The sequence below is a fragment of the Dromiciops gliroides genome, chromosome 4 (genome assembly GCF_019393635.1).
Source record: "Dromiciops gliroides isolate mDroGli1 chromosome 4, mDroGli1.pri, whole genome shotgun sequence".
NCBI lineage: Eukaryota > Metazoa > Chordata > Mammalia > Microbiotheria > Microbiotheriidae > Dromiciops > Dromiciops gliroides.
Genome location: NC_057864.1, coordinates 182,579,709 through 182,598,890, shown reverse-complemented (window position 1 = coordinate 182,598,890; position 19,182 = coordinate 182,579,709). Strand labels below are relative to the sequence as shown.

The following is a 19,182-nucleotide window of genomic DNA, read 5'->3' as shown; positions in this document are numbered from 1 at the left end:
TGAATCTAAGGCCTGCCTCTGACACAGCCTGGCTGTGACTCTGGGCAAGTCCCTTAACCTTTCAAGTGTTCCAGAGAAATTTCTAAGGCGCTCAGTCATAAAAATGTGGCTGGTCTACATTGATAGAGGAAATTTCCTCATCAGGTATTTATATATGTTTATATACCATGAAGTCACAGGGCCAGACAAAAGCCAACCAACCAACACATAAACCCTTGAATTAAAAAAAAAAACACCTTTGTAACTCAATTATCAAAGTGATTCAGACAGGCCCCTTGTCAAGGATGATTTCAAGGGGATACATACGGGAAGATGGGTTAACTGTATGATTTCCAAATTTGAGATTCCTTGGGAAAACTTCAGGGAAATATCTTTCTTTAGGTGCCAAACCATGCTCAATATGAGGGAGACTTCGAATAGAAGCACATTTATTTGAATTGATTTCTTTTACTTGCAATTATTGTGAGGGAAAGTGTCAGGATGATTATTTTGGGCAAAATATGTGAATTGATCATAATGATTTCAGGCAAATCAAAACCAATGATGTGCTTGCATGTGTTGGGAAGTGGGCCTGTTATTTTATTGGTACAGGGGGTGCTATTTGATTAAACTCCTTGTTTCAAGGCAAGTTGGCACCTGTTTAGTCATTTGTAATCTTATAGAATTAGAGGTGTCAAACATACCTGCTGAAGGTCCATGTGGCCCATTGTACCCAAACCAGATTAAAGTATAATTGGGAAATATTTAACAAAATAAATCAAAATTCAATAAAATATGGATAATGTTACATTTAAAATTGTTAATATGCTGCTGGAAGTTATCTTTATGTAGAGATTAATGTCCCCCACTGTTGTTGTTCAGTCAGGTCTGACTCTTCATGACCCTGATGGACCACACTGTCCATGGGGTTTTCTTGGCAAAGATACTAGAGTGGTTTGCCATTTCCTTCTCCAGCGGATTAAGGCAAACAAAGGTTAAATGATTTACCCAGGGTCACACAGCTGTTAAGTGTCTGAGGCTGGATTTGAACTCAGGTCTTCCTTTCTGCAGGACCAGCATTCTATCCACTGTACCATTTAGCTGCCCTATACTGGTTGTGTGACCTTGTATAAATTATTGAACTGCTGAGTCACCTAGCTGCCTCCTAATGGCCTCCATTAATGGTCACCTTTTCTATTTGAATTTACTAGCACTGGCCTAGAACACTGAGAGATGCAGAAATTTACCCAGAAGCCTACAGCTGGAATGTGTCAGAGATGGGACTTGAACTTAGGTCTTCCTAGTTGCAAATCCATGTCTTTGAGATCCACTACCTCATGCAGAATGTGTTATAACTATGAATTTTGTAGATAAGACAACAAAAGGCACCAAAGATAACTTGCAACAGGGAGAAAGTTTATTGAGTACTAAGAAATCCCAACAGATGAGGTCAGGTTGAGTAATCATCAACAACCTTGGCCTACACTGATGTAGCAAGTTGACAAATCCCATCATTGTAGGTGATGCTGCTTCAGATGATGTTAACCAGATGATGCTACCTTACATGAATGTGTGTGTGTGTGTGTGTGTGTGTGTGTGTGTGTGTGTGTATGGCTAAACAGACCTGGCCACACCTATTGCACAGAAAGAAGCTACATTTCAGGAACTAAAAGGAAAAACTACATTTTTTTTTTCTCTTTTTAGAATTGCTCATGTGTTCACATGGTTTCTCAAATTCTCTTCTCTGGAGGCATTGATCATGAGACCCTTGGCTCTGTTCATCTGCAGTTAATTGCCTGGGGCCTTTTCTTCCAGAGATTGAAGCCTGGTGGTGAGGACTTTGCTTCGTTGGTCAATTTCCTCAAGCACCTTTTTCACCACAATGGCTTTACTGGAATCTGGAGAGGAAATGGAAGAGAACCTTTAGAAGTTTAGAAGTGGGGCAGCTAGGTGGCACAGTGGATAGAGCACTGGCCCTGGAGTCAGGAGGACCTGGGTTCAAATCTGGCCTCAGACACTTAGCACTTACTAGCTGTGTGACCCTGGGCAAGTCACTTAACCCCAATTGCCTCACTAAAAAAAAAAAAAAAGAAATACTGGAGAGACCTCATGACCCAGTGACCCCAATACTGGCTATGTGCCCCAAGAAGGGCATTGTGAGAAAGAGAGGCTCTGTATAGAAGAGCAGATATGTGTGGCAGAACTCTTTGTGGAAACAAAATTGGGTGCCCATAGATTGGGGAATGTCTGAACAAAGTGTGGTCTGGAAATGGAATAGAATGTCATTGCTCTATGGGAAAGGAAGATGAGGAATTCAGAGACTCATGGGAAGACTAGTATGAAGTAATACAGAATGGAGTAGGTAGAATCAAGGGGCCAATATGTGGAAGATCTTCAGTAGGGGAAATCAGAGATGTTAAACATCCAGCCTACAGACCCCATCTGAGTGCCCAACCAGAGTAAAATATAATTGGGAAATGTTTAACAAAACAAATAGAAATATAATAAAATGTAGATATTACATTTTAAAACTAAGTCAATATGTGGCCCTCAGAAATTCTTATATATGGATTAATGACTCATTTCTTGACAATTTATAGTCTTAGAGAGTTGCTTGGACCACTGAGAAGGGAAGTAACTTGCTTAGGATCACACAGTATGTGTAAGAGGAGGATTTGAATACAGGCTTTTTGTGTGATTCAGAGGCATTGAGTGGCTAGAGCACTGAGGCTGGAGTCAGGAAAAACTGAGTTCAAATCTGGCCTCAGATACTTACTACCTGTGTGACCCTGGGAAATTCACTTATCAGAAGTATGTAAAGACATATTCTATTAGTATTTGTTATAATATAGTCTTATGTATTTACTATTAATATTTAATATAATGATTTGTTTTATTTTAGCTTATATATTTTGTATCACAGTTTAGTCCTATTATTACAATGTAAATATTTCCTTTTTAAGTTCAATTAAACCCACATTTAGCTGCTCCTGTGGGCAAGGCACTGGACTAGGCAGTAGGAAAACTGTGATGAAATGAAGTACAGTCCCTGGCCTCAGGGATCTTAGAATCTAGGAAGATCTGGTCACAGGGGTGTGACTTTGAATGAAGATTATAATTCAATTAGTGTAGTTTAGAAACAGAATTTCATTCCAGTTACCTTTAGCTTGATTTCCCAGATTTCCAGATCCATGATCTTTAGACTTGTAACCTCCAGACTTGCAGGCTCTGTGGGAATAAAGGGTGGTTGAGTAGGTCATAAAGGTGAGAGAGGCTCAGTGACAAGATCCTGGACTCAGAAGAGACCCTGGGGCCCATGTAACCCAACCCATTCCTGAAAAAAGATTCCTTCTGCTGCTCAGCCAGGGAGCAGGAGTCCAGCTTGTGCTCGAAGATCTTCAAGGGGGGACCTCACCCCCTCCCAGGGCAGCTCATTCCACTTTGGGACAGCTTTGATTGTTAAGAGGTTTTCCCTGACATTGAATTTAATTTGCTTTGTGGTAACCCAACCCCCCCATGCTCCTTGTTCTATCTTTTGGAGTCAAGCAGAATAAATAGATAATATTGATTATTACATTTATTAAATAAGAAGAGTCCCATCCACGACATGATAACTCTTCAAATACTTGAACAGCTGCCATTTGCCCTTCTATCTTCCACTAAGTCTTCTCTTCTATCATCCCTAGTTCCTTCACCCATTCCTTAGAAGTCCTGAACTTGAGATCCTTCTCTATGCTGGTGAAGACAAAATCTGGCTTCTATTGACTACTGTATCCTCAATTCTCTCTCTCTCTCTCTCTCTCTCTCTCTCTCTCTCTCTCTCTCTCTCTCTCTCTCTCTCTCTCCCCCCCCCCCCCATCTTTTTCTCTCTCTGTGATTCCTTTGGTCTAGGAAACCTTCAGTATTTAAAGTCAACTCTCTTCACCTATGAAGGTAGTATGATATAGTGTGTAGTGTCAGGATGACCTAGGTTCAACAACCACCATAGATACTCATTAACTGGGGCCTCCCTTCTGCCACCTCCATGGGAAAGCCTCCTGATACCCCATCTTCTGGCACCTAGATGACCTCATCTGAGCCTCCACTTTCCTTAGAATCTACCCTCAACTTTCCTGCCAGTGCCTTCTTTTCCTCTCTTGATTGAACATTGAACCTTATCTCTGACCCTAGCAGATGCCTCCTCTGCCCTCAGATCTACTCTTGCCTTCCCAATGGTAGAAGGCAGCTCCTTAGGGGCATCAGATGCCCTTGTGTTTATTCTAAGCCTTCCTGGACCTTGCCATCTGCCCTGAAGCTGGCTCTTAAGACCCCTGGCCCTTGCCTTCCTCCCTACAGTTCAACTCTTCTACATGTGTTGTCTTCCCTGACTAGAATTTGAGCTGCTTGAAAGCAGGGACTGTCTTCTTTTTCTGCTGGTATCCCCTGTGTTCAGCACCACACCTGGCACATGGTAAAGCATTTTTTCATTCATTCATTCATTCATTCATTCATTCATTCATTCATTCATTCATTCATTTATTCTTAGCCATGTGACCCTGGGCAAGTCATAACATCTGAATCTATTTCCTCATCTACAAAAAAGAGGGGGTTGGATTCATTTCTTCTGAGGTTCTTTCTAGTTCTAAATCTATGATAAGATTAGAAGATTATAAGTAATATTGTTTTTGAGAGTTGATTGGGAGTGGTGGTGCTGAGAAATTAAGTGCCTTATCCATGTTCCAACAGCCACTTGAATTCGGGTCCTCTTGACTCCAGGTCCAGCCTCTTACTATTAGATTTTCTTAAGAACTTTAGTAAGAATATTATAATATATTATAATTATATTATAAACTATATATTAAAGTATATTATAAACGACTAGAAAAACTTAGCCACCGAATGAGATGACATTTTTCACTTTTCTGCTATTGAAAAGTGGATCTGTCCCAGTAAATATCTGTCTTTTCAGCATCACATTTCATATTTTTCTCTGGAGAGTTTATGGTTGAGTTAATCCTCATTCATTTTCTAAGGATCCAGTTTTATACCAAATCCAAAATATTTTGTCTTTTTTCTTTTTTTGGGGGGGGGGGTAGGGTAATGAGGGTTAAGTGACTTGCCCAGGGTCACACAGCTAATAAATGTCAAGTGTCTGAACTCAGGTCCTCTTGGATCCAGGGCCAGTGCTTTATGCACTGTGCCACCTAGCTGCCCCCTCATATTTTGTCTTATATAGAGTTTGCTTTACCTAGGAATCAGGGAAATACTCAGTTATATCCCAAATACTCTGTTATATATACTGCTATACAAACAATTTCATTTTATCCTCATAACAACCCAAGGAAGTAGATGCTGTTATTATCCCTGTTTTACAGATGAGGAAACTGAGGCAGATAGAAGTTTAGTGACTTGCCCAGGGTTGCACTGCTTATAAGTGTCAGAGGCTAGATTTGGACTCAGATCTTCTTGATTTCTGGCCCAGCGCTCCATCCACTGTTCCACCTAACTACCTACCCTTCATCTCCATCGATCAGAAGGCAGTAGGTTTCGATCTCCTTCTCCAGATAGACCTTGATATGCAGCAGCTGCTCATACTCCAGCTTCTGGCCCTCGGTCTCAGTCCTGACCTGCTGCAGTTGCTCCTCTAGGGCTCCGATCTGGGCTTGGATTTGTGAGAGCTGCACACAGTAGTTCCCTTCTGTCTCAGTCAGCGAGCATTCAAGTGAGTGTTTCTGTTATGGGTAAACATAAGAATGTATAGAATTTACTCAGATCCATAGAGTTGTGGCATTCTTCTATTGAGAACCTCCTGTAAAGCTTTGGGATTTCATGTGGACATGCATGCAAGTCAAGTCTCGGGAATCATGAGATTATAGAATCATGGGTGTAGATAAAGCAGGGAGGGAACTGATAGGCCCCTTATTTAAGAGATGAGGAAACCAAGGCTGAGAGGATTAAAATGTTTTATCTAAGGTCACAGAGATAGTAAATAGCAGAGCCAGAGATTTGAACCCAGGTCCAAATTCAGGACCCCACACTGCTTTGTAGGAATTATTAGGAGATGTAAAATCTTAGTTTTGAGACCAGTGTCTCAAATTAGGGTTGCTGCACTCGTCAAACCCTAAATATGTTGTGACATTTCCATAGCTGATGTGGAAAAAAAAATCTCTGGTTTCTCAGTTGCCAAGAACCTATGACAATAGCAGATGGTCCCAGCAGGGATTGGTGGTGACCAGTGGTCCTCTGGGACAGATGCTCTCATGCCTCCTAAACACTTCTGGGCTTTGGCTCTCCCCTCTATCTGAATTCTAAGGTGTCCTTGGCTTGCCAGCATATATATATATATATACTCTAGGGAACAAAGGGCCCACCACCACCACCAGGGATGGGTCTAGGGATCAAAGCACTGTAGATTTAAGGCTGAAAAGGGAACTAAGAGGTCATCTAATCCAGACGTCTTATTTTACAGATGAGGAAACTGAGTTCCTTAGAGGCTGAGTACTTTTGCCAGGTTCACAGAGATTAGTAAGTAGCAGAATCGAGATATGAACTTGGGTCTTCCCACTCCAAATTTAACTTAAAAACAAAATAAAACAAAACCTTGTTTCATATTGCAATGGACTTATTTAGATCTGTTACAGGGCCCCTAGGTGGTTCAGTAGATAGTGTACTGGCCTGGAGTCAGAAGACCTGAGTTCAAATATGGGCTCAGATACTTATTAGCCATGTGACTCTGGACAAGTCACTTAATCTTATTTGCCTTAGTTTCCTCAACTGCAAAATGAGCTGGGAAAGGAAATGGAAAACCACTCCAGTATTTTTGCTGCGATAACCCAAATGGTGTCACAAAAAGTTGGACATGACAAAATTTGTTCCTGAAAACTTCATTGAGCATGAGATGAGATATAATACCTTCCTTCCTTCCTTCCTTCCTTCCTTCCTTCCTTCCTTCCTTCCTTCCTTCCTTCCTTCCTTCCTTCCTTCCTTCCTTCCTTCCTTCCTTCCTTCCTTCCTTCCTTCTTTTCTCTCTCCTCTCTCCTCTCTCTCCTCTCTCCTCTCTCTCTCTCTCTCTCTCTCCAAGGAAACTAGATAGCTTATTGGACACTATGAAGTCTAGGTCAATTGATTGCTTTATCTTATGTTTTTCTGTTGCCAAGTTGCTTCATCTCTATATGCCTCAGGCAGCTCCCAATGATTGATCTACCAAATGACAGATGGTTGTGATGTGCTTTGGTGACAGAGTTCTCACCCTGTGTTGAGGAGATCTTAGATCCCTCTTCTACCTGTGTGTACACATAGTGAGGGACAGTGATTTTCAATTTGATTAAAAGAGTGATTTTGAGCTGAGCTGAGTACTATTCCATGTTCTGGGGTTTTTAAAAAAAGTCTGCTGTCAGAGTCACTGCCTTCATGGAAATGACAATCAAAAGCTTATACTCTAGTGATGGGGAAGGGGACATCAAACAGATGAAAAATTATAATATGAAATACTCAGATGAGTACAGAGGAAAGCCAAAAGAGAATCACTAATGCAAGGTAGAGTTTGTAACGTGGGACATAAGTAAATGAGGAAAAAGTCAAGAAAGGGGCAATCGAGACTTAAGAACTAGGTAGGAAATTCCACTACTTGTTCAGGACATGGAAAACACTCCATTAGGGTACATTGTGGAGAGTAAATATAAACTAGAGTTGCGAAGCAAGGTAGCATCAGATAGTTTAGGGTCTAAAAGATTCTGTATTTATTTAGTAGGCAACAGAGAGGCACCAAAGGATTTTGAGCATAATTAATTTATGTGCCAAAGACGGATTGGAGTGGAGAGAGAATGAAGACAGAAAGACCATCTCCAGTGTTTTGTTTTTTTTTAAAGCCAATTTTTGCATGATATGAAAATGGTTGAAGCCATACCTAGGGAGTGATGATCAGAGCTATGTACCAGGGTCCAAAGGAGAGGAGAGCAACGCTTGGGGGATGCTTGCTTCTCTGTCTGTCCTATACACATGGTGGCAGTAGCAATCCCCTCATCTCAGGTGTGCTTCCTTGTCTTAGCTCCCAGCAGCACATTAGGCGAGCCCACCCAACCCGACCCTCCAGCTGCTGTTGCTTGCCCAGCTAACTAGCACCTGAAAATGATCAGAGACCACTGAGAAGTCATTCGTGTCCTACCGTGGCTAAGAGAGACTGAAGCTCAATTTCTAAGGTTTGAAGGGTGCGTTTCATTTCGGTCAGTTCATTCCGCGCTGATGTGGTGGCTCCAACGTCTTCTGAGATCTGCTGCTGCAGAGATGCACTCTGAAAACACCAGAGAAAGGCAGTCAAGTCTTAGTTCTGTGACTATTATCAGGACACCAGGCACATTTTTTTAAAAATCCAAAAGAGATTAACCTTTTCATTGAACCAGGCTTCAGCATCCCTGCGGTTCTGCTCAGCCAAGTCTTCGTACTCAGCCCTCATGTTGTTCAGTAGGAGGGTCAGATCCACCCCTGGGGCTGCATTCATCTCCACATTCACATTTCCTCCAGCAGCGCACTGGAGAGCTTGCATCTCCTAGAAACAGAAAAGCAGTTTTTCTAAGATATGCAGACAATATGAGGCACCCAGGTGGTGTAAAGAGGCAGCTAGGTGGTGCAGTGCTGGGCCTGGAGTCAGGAAGACTCCTGCCTCTGACACTTATTAGTGGTGTGACTCTGGGCAAGTCATTTAACTCTGCCTCAGTTTTCTCATCTGCAAAATGAGCTGGAGAAGGAAATGGCAAACCACTTCAGTATCTTTGCCAAGAAAACCCCAAATGGGGTTTGAAGAGTCTGACGCAACTGAAAAGGTGGTGTATGTAATATAGAATGCTGGACTTGGAGTCAAGAAGATCTGAATTCAAATCCTGCCTCAGACCCTTACTTGCTGTATGACCCTGGGCAAATTACTTAACCTTTCTGTATTTCAGTTTCCCTACCTGTAAAATTGGGATAACAATAGTACCCATGTCCTGAGATTGTTATGAAGATTAAATAAAGTAATATATACAAAACACTTTGTATAACTTAAAGCACTATATACATATGTATTTCTCATCATCATTGCTGTTATTGCTGGAGCAGGGTCACAGTTCTCAATAGTATGAGAGCCAGGACTAGAACCCAAGTCTCTCAATTTCCAACTTTCCTGCTTTTTTCTATTCTATTATATTTATTCTCCATAGCTCTGCTATACTTATTCTATGTAGAGTTGTATCCCCCAGAGTCCTTTGCCATAAGAAAACCCCTTAAGATATTCCAAGGCCATTATCATGCCTTCCCTTAGTTTCCTTGTATCCAGGCTAAATATCCCTCATTCTTTCAATCATACTTCACCTTATTTAGTGACTGGTGCTGATATAAAAGAGATCTTATTTATGAAGTGCTTTGCAAACCTTAAAATGCAATATAAATGCTAGTTATTATTTATGTACTTCTAACCCAGCTAAAGCCCGAATTTAAGAAACCTCTACATTGTTGAGGTTTGGAATATGAATAGCTCTGAAATAATAAATTGGTTGTAAATTATACAAATTAATTTTTCCCCAAAGTATGACTTCTTAAAGAAGTCATCATTTAGATTTCCTTGCAAAAAGACTTAAATCTGTTCCCCAGCTAAAACCTAAATTCATTTAAAGTTATTCATCACTTGTATACAATTGGGTTATACTAATTAGGATGAAAGATGTGGATATACAGAATACATTTGGAAGACATCATTATTTAAAACAATTAATGGTAACTGAAGATGTGAGAAATAACACCAGTAACAGTGATAGACCTAGAGTATAACTAAAAATGAGGCTAATTCATTAATTGGCAAAAAGCTGTCCTAAAAGGAGTTTCCAAAATGTTTGGAATAATGGTAACATCACTGGAATTAGTGTGAAGTATCTTAGGGTCCCAACGAGTAGGCAGTTAGGTAGTGCAATGGAGAGAGTGCCAGGTCAGGAGTCAGGAAGATGTGAGTTCAAATCTGATCTCAGACAGTTACTAGCTGTGTGACCCACAACAAGTCACTTAACCCTGTTTGTCTCAGTTTCCTCATCTGTAAAATGAGCTGGAAAAGGAAATGGCAAACCACTCCAGTATCTCAGCCAAGAAAACCCAAATGGGCCCCCAAAGAGTTGGACATGACTGAAATGACTCAACAACAACAATCTCAAGGGGGCTGTTTGAACATTATGCCTTTGTGTTGTGCATTTGTTTAAAAAATCCACTCATTGTTTTATAGTTACATTTTGTTCTTGCTGAAGAATATTGTTCTGATTAACCGCCCACCTTAGTGTGGAGACTTAGCTTCCAACAAATTTTTGACAGCCTGTAAAATCAAACCCATCTCTAGAAAATGAGGATTTTCCTTTACTGCCTATATTCAAAATGATGTGCCACAGGATTGAAAGATATTTTCAAAAGATTAGGTTCCAAATGTTTCAGCATGAGCACATCATGGGAATAAGTATATGGGGTCAACCCTCTTCAGAATGTATAGGTTCCTTTATGCCTGTTTTAAAGTAATTCTTGGGGGCAACTAGGTGGTGCAGTGGATAAAGCACTGGCCCTGGATTCAGGAGGACCTGAGTTCAAATATGGCCTCAGACACTTGACAGTTACTAGCAGTGTGACCGTGGGCAAGTCACTCTTTGCCCCACAAAAAAAGTAGTTCTTAATGCTTTGTATTTTAAGACATACTGCTTACTTATTTTTCCAAGGTTTAGCATGATGAGAAAGCAATATTATATTTATTTTAATTTCCACACCTCCCACTGTGATCTAGGAATTCATGTTGAATGCTCTGCTGAAGTCTCCCTTTTAAAATAGTCTTTTATGTTGTCCAATTACATGTAAAAATAATTTTTAACATTCATTTAAAAAAAAGGTTTTGAATTCCAAATTTTCTCCCTCCCTCCCTAAGATGGTAAGCAATTTGACATAGGTTATATATGTGCATTCATGTATTTACACATTAGTGATATTAGAGAAGAAATGCTGGTCTATTTTGGCAAATGTATTCTTTCCGTGACTGAGTAGTTTGGTGAATGAGAGCTCAGTTCTGTTCTGTTTGTTTGTTTGTTTGTTTTGTCTTTTTTTTGTGTGTGTGTGTGAGACAATTGGGGTTAAGTGACTTGCCCAAGGTCACACAGCTTGTAAGTGTTAAGTGTCTGAGGCCCTATTTGAACTCAAGTACTCCTGACTCCAGGGCCAGTGCTCTATCCACTGCACCACCTAGCTGCCCTTGAGAGCACAGTTCTAATAAGACCAGGATTAAAGGTCTAACTCGCATATAGGCTATTCAGCTTTGTTCTCACCAACAAAGTTGTGAACTGCAAGCTAAAATTATTGCTTTCTATTTGGTAAATAAGAGCCCTTGGTCATGTGAGGGACCAGATAAAAGAACATTGACTCATTCCCTTGAATATGATCATAGTATCATAGATTTAGAGCCAGAATAGATTTCAGAGGTCATCTAGTCCTATCCTCTCCCCCACCCCCTTTTTTTTTTTACAGATGAAGAAACCAAAAACCCAGAGGGGGAAGTTAATTGGCCAAATCCACACAGATGGTAAGTGGTAGTGGAGGAGGAGGAAGTGCGAATAGGGGGATCTGACCTCAGGTCCTCCCACTTTTCAATCCAATACTCTTTCCCTGTACTATACTGCTTCCCCAAAGCATTACCAGTTTATGCCCTAAGGACATGATGGGTTAGTAGCATTGCTATAGTATCAGAAAGCCGGTTGACACCATATTTCGGTAGGGGTAGATTGTCTTTTTAGAGGAAGAAGATGGCTAGGAAGCTGAGTGTCCTACCTCCTTATGGTTTTTCTTGAGGTAAGTCAGCTCCTCATTCAGAGTTTCATACTGAATCTCCAGGTCCGTTCGGCACAGGGTCAGTTCATCCAGGACTCTTCGCAGCCCATTAACATCAGCTTCAACATTTTGGTGAAAAGCCAGCTCACTTTCAAACCTTTATCAGTATTAAAGAGTTTTTGTTACATTGGGACAGATTGGGGAACTCAACCACAAAAGAAAGTGGATCCAATAGTGTATCATGTATATTGGGTAGTCATATCCTGAGTTTTCTTTTTTTTTACTCCAAAGCCAATGAACATGATCGGCTATTTACCCCTGTTTGCACTTCTGAGTCAATGCCTGAGACACATTCCCTCTTCTCTGCTTCTTATAGGATCACAAATTTTGAGTTGATGAATAGCTTAGAGAATACTGAGTCCAATCCCTTTATTTTACAGATGAGAAAACTCAGACAGTTTGTGTCTATCCTTTAGATTATGATCTCCTCTGTTGCCTCTTGTTGTTACACAAATATTCTCTGAGGCAGGATTTGAATTCAGTTCTTCCTGACTCCAAGTCCAGGACACTATCCACTATAGGAGGCCACCCATCTTGTGATTCTAAATGCATTCAAGGCTCAGCTCATATTCCATCTATTCCATCTCCTACATGAAACCTATTCTTTCTCCCACCCTCCACTTACTTGCTAGGGCTCCCATTTATTTTTTGTACTGATTCAATGTTGGCTTCAAGATTTTTTTTAACTTTATATATTATCATCTCACTCAACTCCCTCATTTTGCAGATGGGGAAACTGAAACTCAGAGAAGGAAGACAATTTTCCCTATGTTCGAAAAACTATTAAATGTCACAGTCAGGATTTAAACTTGGATCTTCTAGATTCAGGACACTTCCCACCATAACATACAAATGTTATTAGCTGGTTAATATCATCTACCTTGGGGCAGCTAGGTGGTACAGTGGGTAGAGCACTGGGCTTGGAACCAGAAAGATTCATCTTGCTGAGTTCAAATTTGGCCCCAAACACTTACTAACTCTGTGACTGTGGGCAAGTAAGTCACAACCCTGTTTGCCTCAGTTTCCTCATCTATCAGATGAATTGGAGAAGGAAATGGCAAACTCCAGAATCTTTGCCAAAAAAACCCATAACACAACAACATCATATACCTCATTCTCTATATTGGCTCCAAAAGACTTTTGGCTATTTCCTAAAATCACATATGATCTCAAAAGATGAAGATTTGCTCCTGAGGTTGCTCAAAGAATATATTCTTACTCTTTCCCTCATTAGAATGCAAACTCGTTGAGGGCAGGGACTGTTTTTCCATTTATCTTTGAATCCCTAGGGCTTGGCTCATGGTAGTCAACTAGTAAGTATTTGTTGGGTGGGTTTGTATTTTATTTTTACATTAAACATCTTTTAAAATGGAAGAGTTGGATTTCATGTCCTCTAAGATAACTTTCATGTCTATACCCATGACCCTATGGTTCTATGAGTATCCCAAAAGTATCCTAACTTTACATTCATTGTAAATCTTAACCTTTGTAAAATATTTAATGAAAGGATCATCGAGGGGATTAACTTTTATGGTTTCTGTTATCCTGAACTTCCCCCCCACCGCACACACACTTACTTCAGTCTGAAGTCATCAGCCGTGAGCTTGGCATTATCGATCTGTAGGACAGCATTGGCATTGCTGGTGGTCGAAGCAATGATCTAGAAATGGGAAGATTGACAACATTCTGACAATGTTTTTGCATAGGTAATTATTGAAAATTTCATAGTTTTTTCCCCCACCCAGAACTGAAAATCAAAGAGCCTGTTTTTCCATGGAGTACTCAGGTTCATATCAATGTAGGCATTCCCTCTATTGGTACAAATCCCAGTCCCTCCAGGCCTTCTAATAATGTAAAATTTCATCCTTCCCCCTCCTCCCTCTTTCATTCATGTGTTAAATATGGAAGTAATGATCAAAATTAGAATAAATGGTATATGATCAATGGGAGATATTTTCATGATGGGGTTAAGCAGTTCAGGTCTGGAGGCAGGAAGATTCATCTTTGCGAGTTCAAATATGGCCTCAGACACTTACTAGCTATGTGATCTTGGGCAAGTCACTTAACCCTGTTTGCCTTAGTTTCCTCATCTGTAAAATGAGCTGGAAAAGAAATGGCAAACCACTCCAGTATCTTTGCCAAGAAATTGCTAAATGGGGTCACAAAGAGTGGTACACAACTGAAAAACCATTGAAAAACAAAAGGCATTAATTTGTTGGGTTTTTTTTTAGAACCCAACCCTTCAAAAATACTTTTCTGGCTAGATTCTATGGCTAACTATATTTTGAAATAAAGGGTAACAGGATAATCGATTTAGAATTGGAAATCAACTCAATTGATTATTGTATTATATTCTATTAACTGGAAGGGAAACTACAACTCACACTTAGTGCTTTGAAGCTTGCAAAACACTTTATATACATAATTTCATTTGATCTCAAAATAATGCTCCCATGTAGGTCCTATTATTATCCCCCCCCCTTTTTTTTTTTTTGCAGTTGAGGAAACTGAGCTTCAAAGAAGTTAAAATGACTTTCTCAGAGTAACAAGGCTGGATTCCAATTCCAATTTCCTGCTCCAGGTCCAGTAATGTCTCCATTACACAAACTGTCTCAATCTGCTAATTTTTAAAAGATGGTTAATATGTGGCCTTGAGAAGATAAGTATTATACTGAAGATAATAAATGTGAGAGCTAGGGTTTGAACCCAAAGTCCTCTGAGTCCAAATCCATCATTCTTTGCACTACTTCAGGGGATTATAAAAATAACTCCAAATTAGTTTCTTACCTGATTCTTAAGGTCTTCAATTATGGGTAAATATCGGCTGTAGTCATGATCCAGACCCCGGCAAGATCCAGGACCAAATTTCTCATACCACCCCTTGATCTTCTCCTCTAGCTCAGCATTTGCCTCTTCCAGGGCACGCACGTTATCCAGGTAAGAAGCCAGGCGGTCATTAAGGTTCTGCATGGTCACCTTTTCATTGCCAGAGAGAAGCCCTCCTTCACTCCCCAAGAAACTGGCACAGGAAGTGCTACTATTTCCTCCAGTGGAGCTGCTCCCAAAAGCACAAGAGAAGCTACTCCCGATGCCAGGCACCCCACATGTATTTCCAGTCCCAAAGCTTGACCCTCCGCTAGAGAGCCTGACAGAGCCTGTTGTGGGGCGGGAGCATGATCTCCTGGGACCGCTGGAAAGGCAAAGAGACATGGCTGATGGAGTGCGTGTGCAGAGCCTTTCTGGGGAGTCAAGAAGTCCAAATGGAGTATTGGTGTTTGAAATGATTTGGTTTGCCTTTTTTATAGTCGATTCCCTAGGGTGTTTCTGTTCGAATTGTGCCTACCAAGAGTAAAACACCGCTTGCCTGTTCAGCAAGTTACCCTAATTGGATGCTTTTTTGTTTTCATAATTAGCAAATAACTTTGCTGGGTCCATTTCCGTAGGTGGGTGGTTGCCCCTAGGTTGGTTGTTATCTCCAAAATGGTGTTGGGTGGAGCAATGTCAGATCACTATTATGCTTTTAATTTTGGATGAGTAATTCCTCGCTTCCGATCTTTGGAAGCTTAAAGTCATCATTCCAAGAGCAGGATGAAAATTTGGCTTCATGGTCTCATAGAAATGAAGAAACTCTAGATGGAACTTCAGTCTGATCTCTGATGGAATAGAAATGACCTCCAAAACATTGCCAATAACTTCCAACTCCTGCTTTGTGATCTCTAGAGAAGGGGAATTGATGACCTTCCAAGACAACTCTTTTCACTTTCAGATACCTTTTGATATCTGAAATTCTAAGCAAGTCTTTCTCTAACTTCCACTCGTAGTTATTAGTCTAATCTATCTTATACATAATGGTGTACATATTTCTCTGATGGTCTGACCATATCTGATTTCCTTTTTTCTTTTGATAACTCAGGATTCCTTTGCCTCTATTTTACAATTAAGATAACTGTACAGATTCTTGGATGGCAAGCCTACATTTCTTGGTGTGTTGTATAGATTATGTAAACCCAGAAAACTAGGACTTCATTTCCCTAGAGTCTTGTGCAGGAGTATATCATGAAAATCCCCTGCATCCAGGTACCAAATTCTTGGGGAATTAAATTCCAAATGGATGGATTTGCACCTGCTGTATAGCAGATCATAAATATGAACTTTCCCATTTTTCCTTCCCAACTTAATACATCAAATGGGATTTTTAGAATTGGAAGAGATCTTAGAGATCATCTTCTCTAACCCAATCATTTTATAGACAAAAAAATTGAAGACCTGAAAGGTCAATCCCTTCTCCATAGAAGTCTAAGTTAGGTGGTATCTTGTTGCTCCATATTCATGTTAGGAGATACTTTCCTTGTTTGAACCATGTTGAGAGTGAAAAGCAAACCCATAACTCTCATTTGATAGGAATAAGAAAGGATCTGGGCAGCTGGGTGGCCCAGTGGATAAAGCACTGGCCCCAAATCAGGAAGAGTCATCTTCCTGAGTTCAAATCTGGTCTCAGACATTTACTCTCTATGTGACCCTGGGCAAGTCACTTAACCTTGTTTGCTTCAGTTTCCTCTTCTGTAAAAATGAGCTAGAGAAGGAAAGGGCAAACCATTACAGTATCTTTGACAAGAATACCCCAAATGACATCATGAAGAGTTGGACACAATTGAAATGACTGAAAAACAAGGAAGCACTTTATGTGAATGCCTGATCCTGCAAATTTAGAGGTATCCCTGATAGCAAACACTACTTAGCTTGGGTAGAGAGTTGGAATTCTAGATTAGTTAAGTACTAGATAAGTTTCCCTTCTATTTCCTGAAGAAATAGAATATCAGCCTCAAAATTAGACAAATTTATAATATGTGAAGAAATAGGCATAGGTTCTTTCATGGTAAACTGACCATTCCCCTTCCTAAAAGTTTATGCCTTTAGGATAATAACTATGGAGCTATAAGAAACTTCAAGGGCCATCTGGTTCAATCCCCTTATTTTATATCTGAGGAAACAAAGACACAGAAAGGGTGTGACTTAGTCATCATCAGATGGGTTTTAAGTCTTAAAAGTAGAATTTGAACCCAGATCTCTGACTCCAGAGTCCCTTCAGAGTGACTCTTCTTTTCACTTTACTACCCTATCTCCCCTTGTTGGAAACCATCCTTTTGGAGTATTAATGGTTAGCAGCACTTGCTAGTTTTGTAATTTCCTAAAATTTTGATAAACTCCTTCCCTTTGAAAATAGAATATTTTTATCAAATCAACACTAGATTAAACATGAAAGTTCATTTGGATGTAGAAAATTGGACTGGCAGAGAGAGTGGTGACATTGGTGAGATCCCAGATCCATTAGAGTCTTAAGGGCTATCTATTATAGGAGGTGGCTGGGCAAATGGAGGGGGACCAGCCTTGTCTATCATATGGAACTTGGGAAAGCTGGTTCTCATCACTTTTCTTGTATACTCTGGTGATTTTGATGATCTAGGGCAAACATCCTGCTGAGAATCATAGAATCATTGACCAGGAAGGAATCTTGAGATCTCATCTGATTTGAGCCCCTGCCTTTAGGCAAATGACTTCTTAAACTATCCAGCACAGATACTTATCTCTTCTTCACTTTATGCACTCTAGCACTATGGTTTGTCTATGTTCCCATGTTCAAAACCTTGGTGTCTTCTTGGACTCTTTACCCTAATTTACCCCTCAGTGACATCAAAGAATTAAAATGTTAAGCCAAAACTTTCCTCAATAGAGTCTCCACTTGCTATTTTTGGTTGTGCCCTTGGGAGTTATTTGGAGTGTACTGGGCATATACTCAGTGGCTTGGTTAAGAAAAAAGTACTGAATTAGGCTTTTCTCTGAGTCCTACAGTTTTTCATGTACTTTTGTAAAGTGCAGAGACTCATACTGAACATAATTCAATCTAATCTCATCCAGTCCAGTCTAGTCCAATGAATTTGATTCCAATCCAGTCCCATCCCATCCCATTTCATCCAATACAGCCCAACAAGTGTCTTCTAGGTCTAAAGTACTTAGGTGTTAAGTGTTGAAGCTATAAAGATAAATCAATACTCAGTTCCTGCCTTCAAGGATCTTACATCTACATTGGGTAGGGAAGGATACAAATAAGTAAACAGATAAGTAAATGCAAGTTAATTTGAACAGGAAGAAGGTACTAACAACGAGTTAGGATCAGGAAAGGTTTCCCATAGGAAGTGGCATATGAATGGAGCTTTGAAGGAAGCTAGGATTTCAAAGCCTTAATAATATTCTCAAGAGTATCTGACTAATACTGCGAATAGAGGAAGGATATTTATCTGACCCTTATATGTCATACTACCTTTCAAAAATCCTAGGTTCATTCTTGGATAGCTTGGGTCCAAGAACTCCCATAGGTCCCTCCTTGGGCATTATAGTGTTCTCTTAATTTGTATGTAGCTAGCTGGCCATGCATCTAGTTAGCAAATGTCTGAGAGCAACCTTCCTGATTCCAAATCTGGTGTTCTTTTCACTAGACCACACAGCCTTTCCCTTTGGGGCCATAAGTCCTCTGGCTGACTTAATTAGGACTTCAAAATAACTTATTGATATTGATTTTTCTATTTATTGATTTTTATTTTTTAAAAAGGCATGGGCCTAAATCTATGACCACGAAGTCTGCATATTTTTAATCACTAATGGTATTTTGTTACTTGAAATAAATAAACTTATAATTAACTCCTACACATTTACAAAACACAGGGTGGAGATGTAAGACAAATAAAGCACTGTTCCTCCTCTTCAGGTGCTTAAAGTCTAGAAGGGGTAATAAGACATGGATGAAAGTAGCCAGAAAATGATAAATATAAGAAGAACAGATAACAGCCCTCAGAAATGTCCATATGTTCTGACATTGAGCAAAGCCTTCTTTTTTCATAGTGAAGAGACCTTTTACAGAAAATGGCAGATGACTTCTGGTTGGAATATACCAGGGAAGAGATGTCATATGTATTAGGCTTTGGAGGATGGTTAGGATGTTAATAAGGTTTAAAAAAAAGGAGCAAAGGGTGAAGGGTGTGGAATGAGGTCTTCATTGGAATCAACATATTTTCATTTTGGCTTCCATGTCCTGTGATTCACCTTAATTAATCCAGAGTGAATTGGTAATTGCCATTTAATTAAAGTCTTTGTAAGTGATGTATGTGTGTGACATAAAGGATATGACTTTGCCAGGTCATCAGAGCATTTAGAGAGAATTGCAGGTTGGCCAATGGAATCATTGGGATCATAATTTGTATTAACTTGCCATGAGTGTGATAATGAGGTAGGCAGAAGAGCAAAGTCAATAGAGTAGAGGGCTCTGAGAGCAGCAGTCCCAAATTTGAATTC

General features: G+C 40.0%; 1 protein-coding gene across 1 annotated transcript; it reads right to left on the bottom strand.

The window, feature by feature from the left end:
• Positions 1–1,390: 1,390 nt before the first annotated feature.
• Positions 1,391–15,045, bottom strand: KRT25 (keratin 25). The gene is made up of 8 exons (XM_044003888.1): positions 14,623–15,045; positions 13,413–13,495; positions 11,776–11,932; positions 8,342–8,503; positions 8,123–8,248; positions 5,473–5,690; positions 3,140–3,207; positions 1,391–1,877 (listed from the first exon to the last, which is right to left on the bottom strand). The coding sequence occupies exons 1-8, from the start codon at positions 15,043–15,045 to the stop codon at positions 1,768–1,770; spliced, it is 1,347 nt and encodes a 448-aa protein (XP_043859823.1). The 3' UTR covers positions 1,391–1,767.
• Between the last annotated feature and the right edge of the window lie 4,137 nt (positions 15,046–19,182).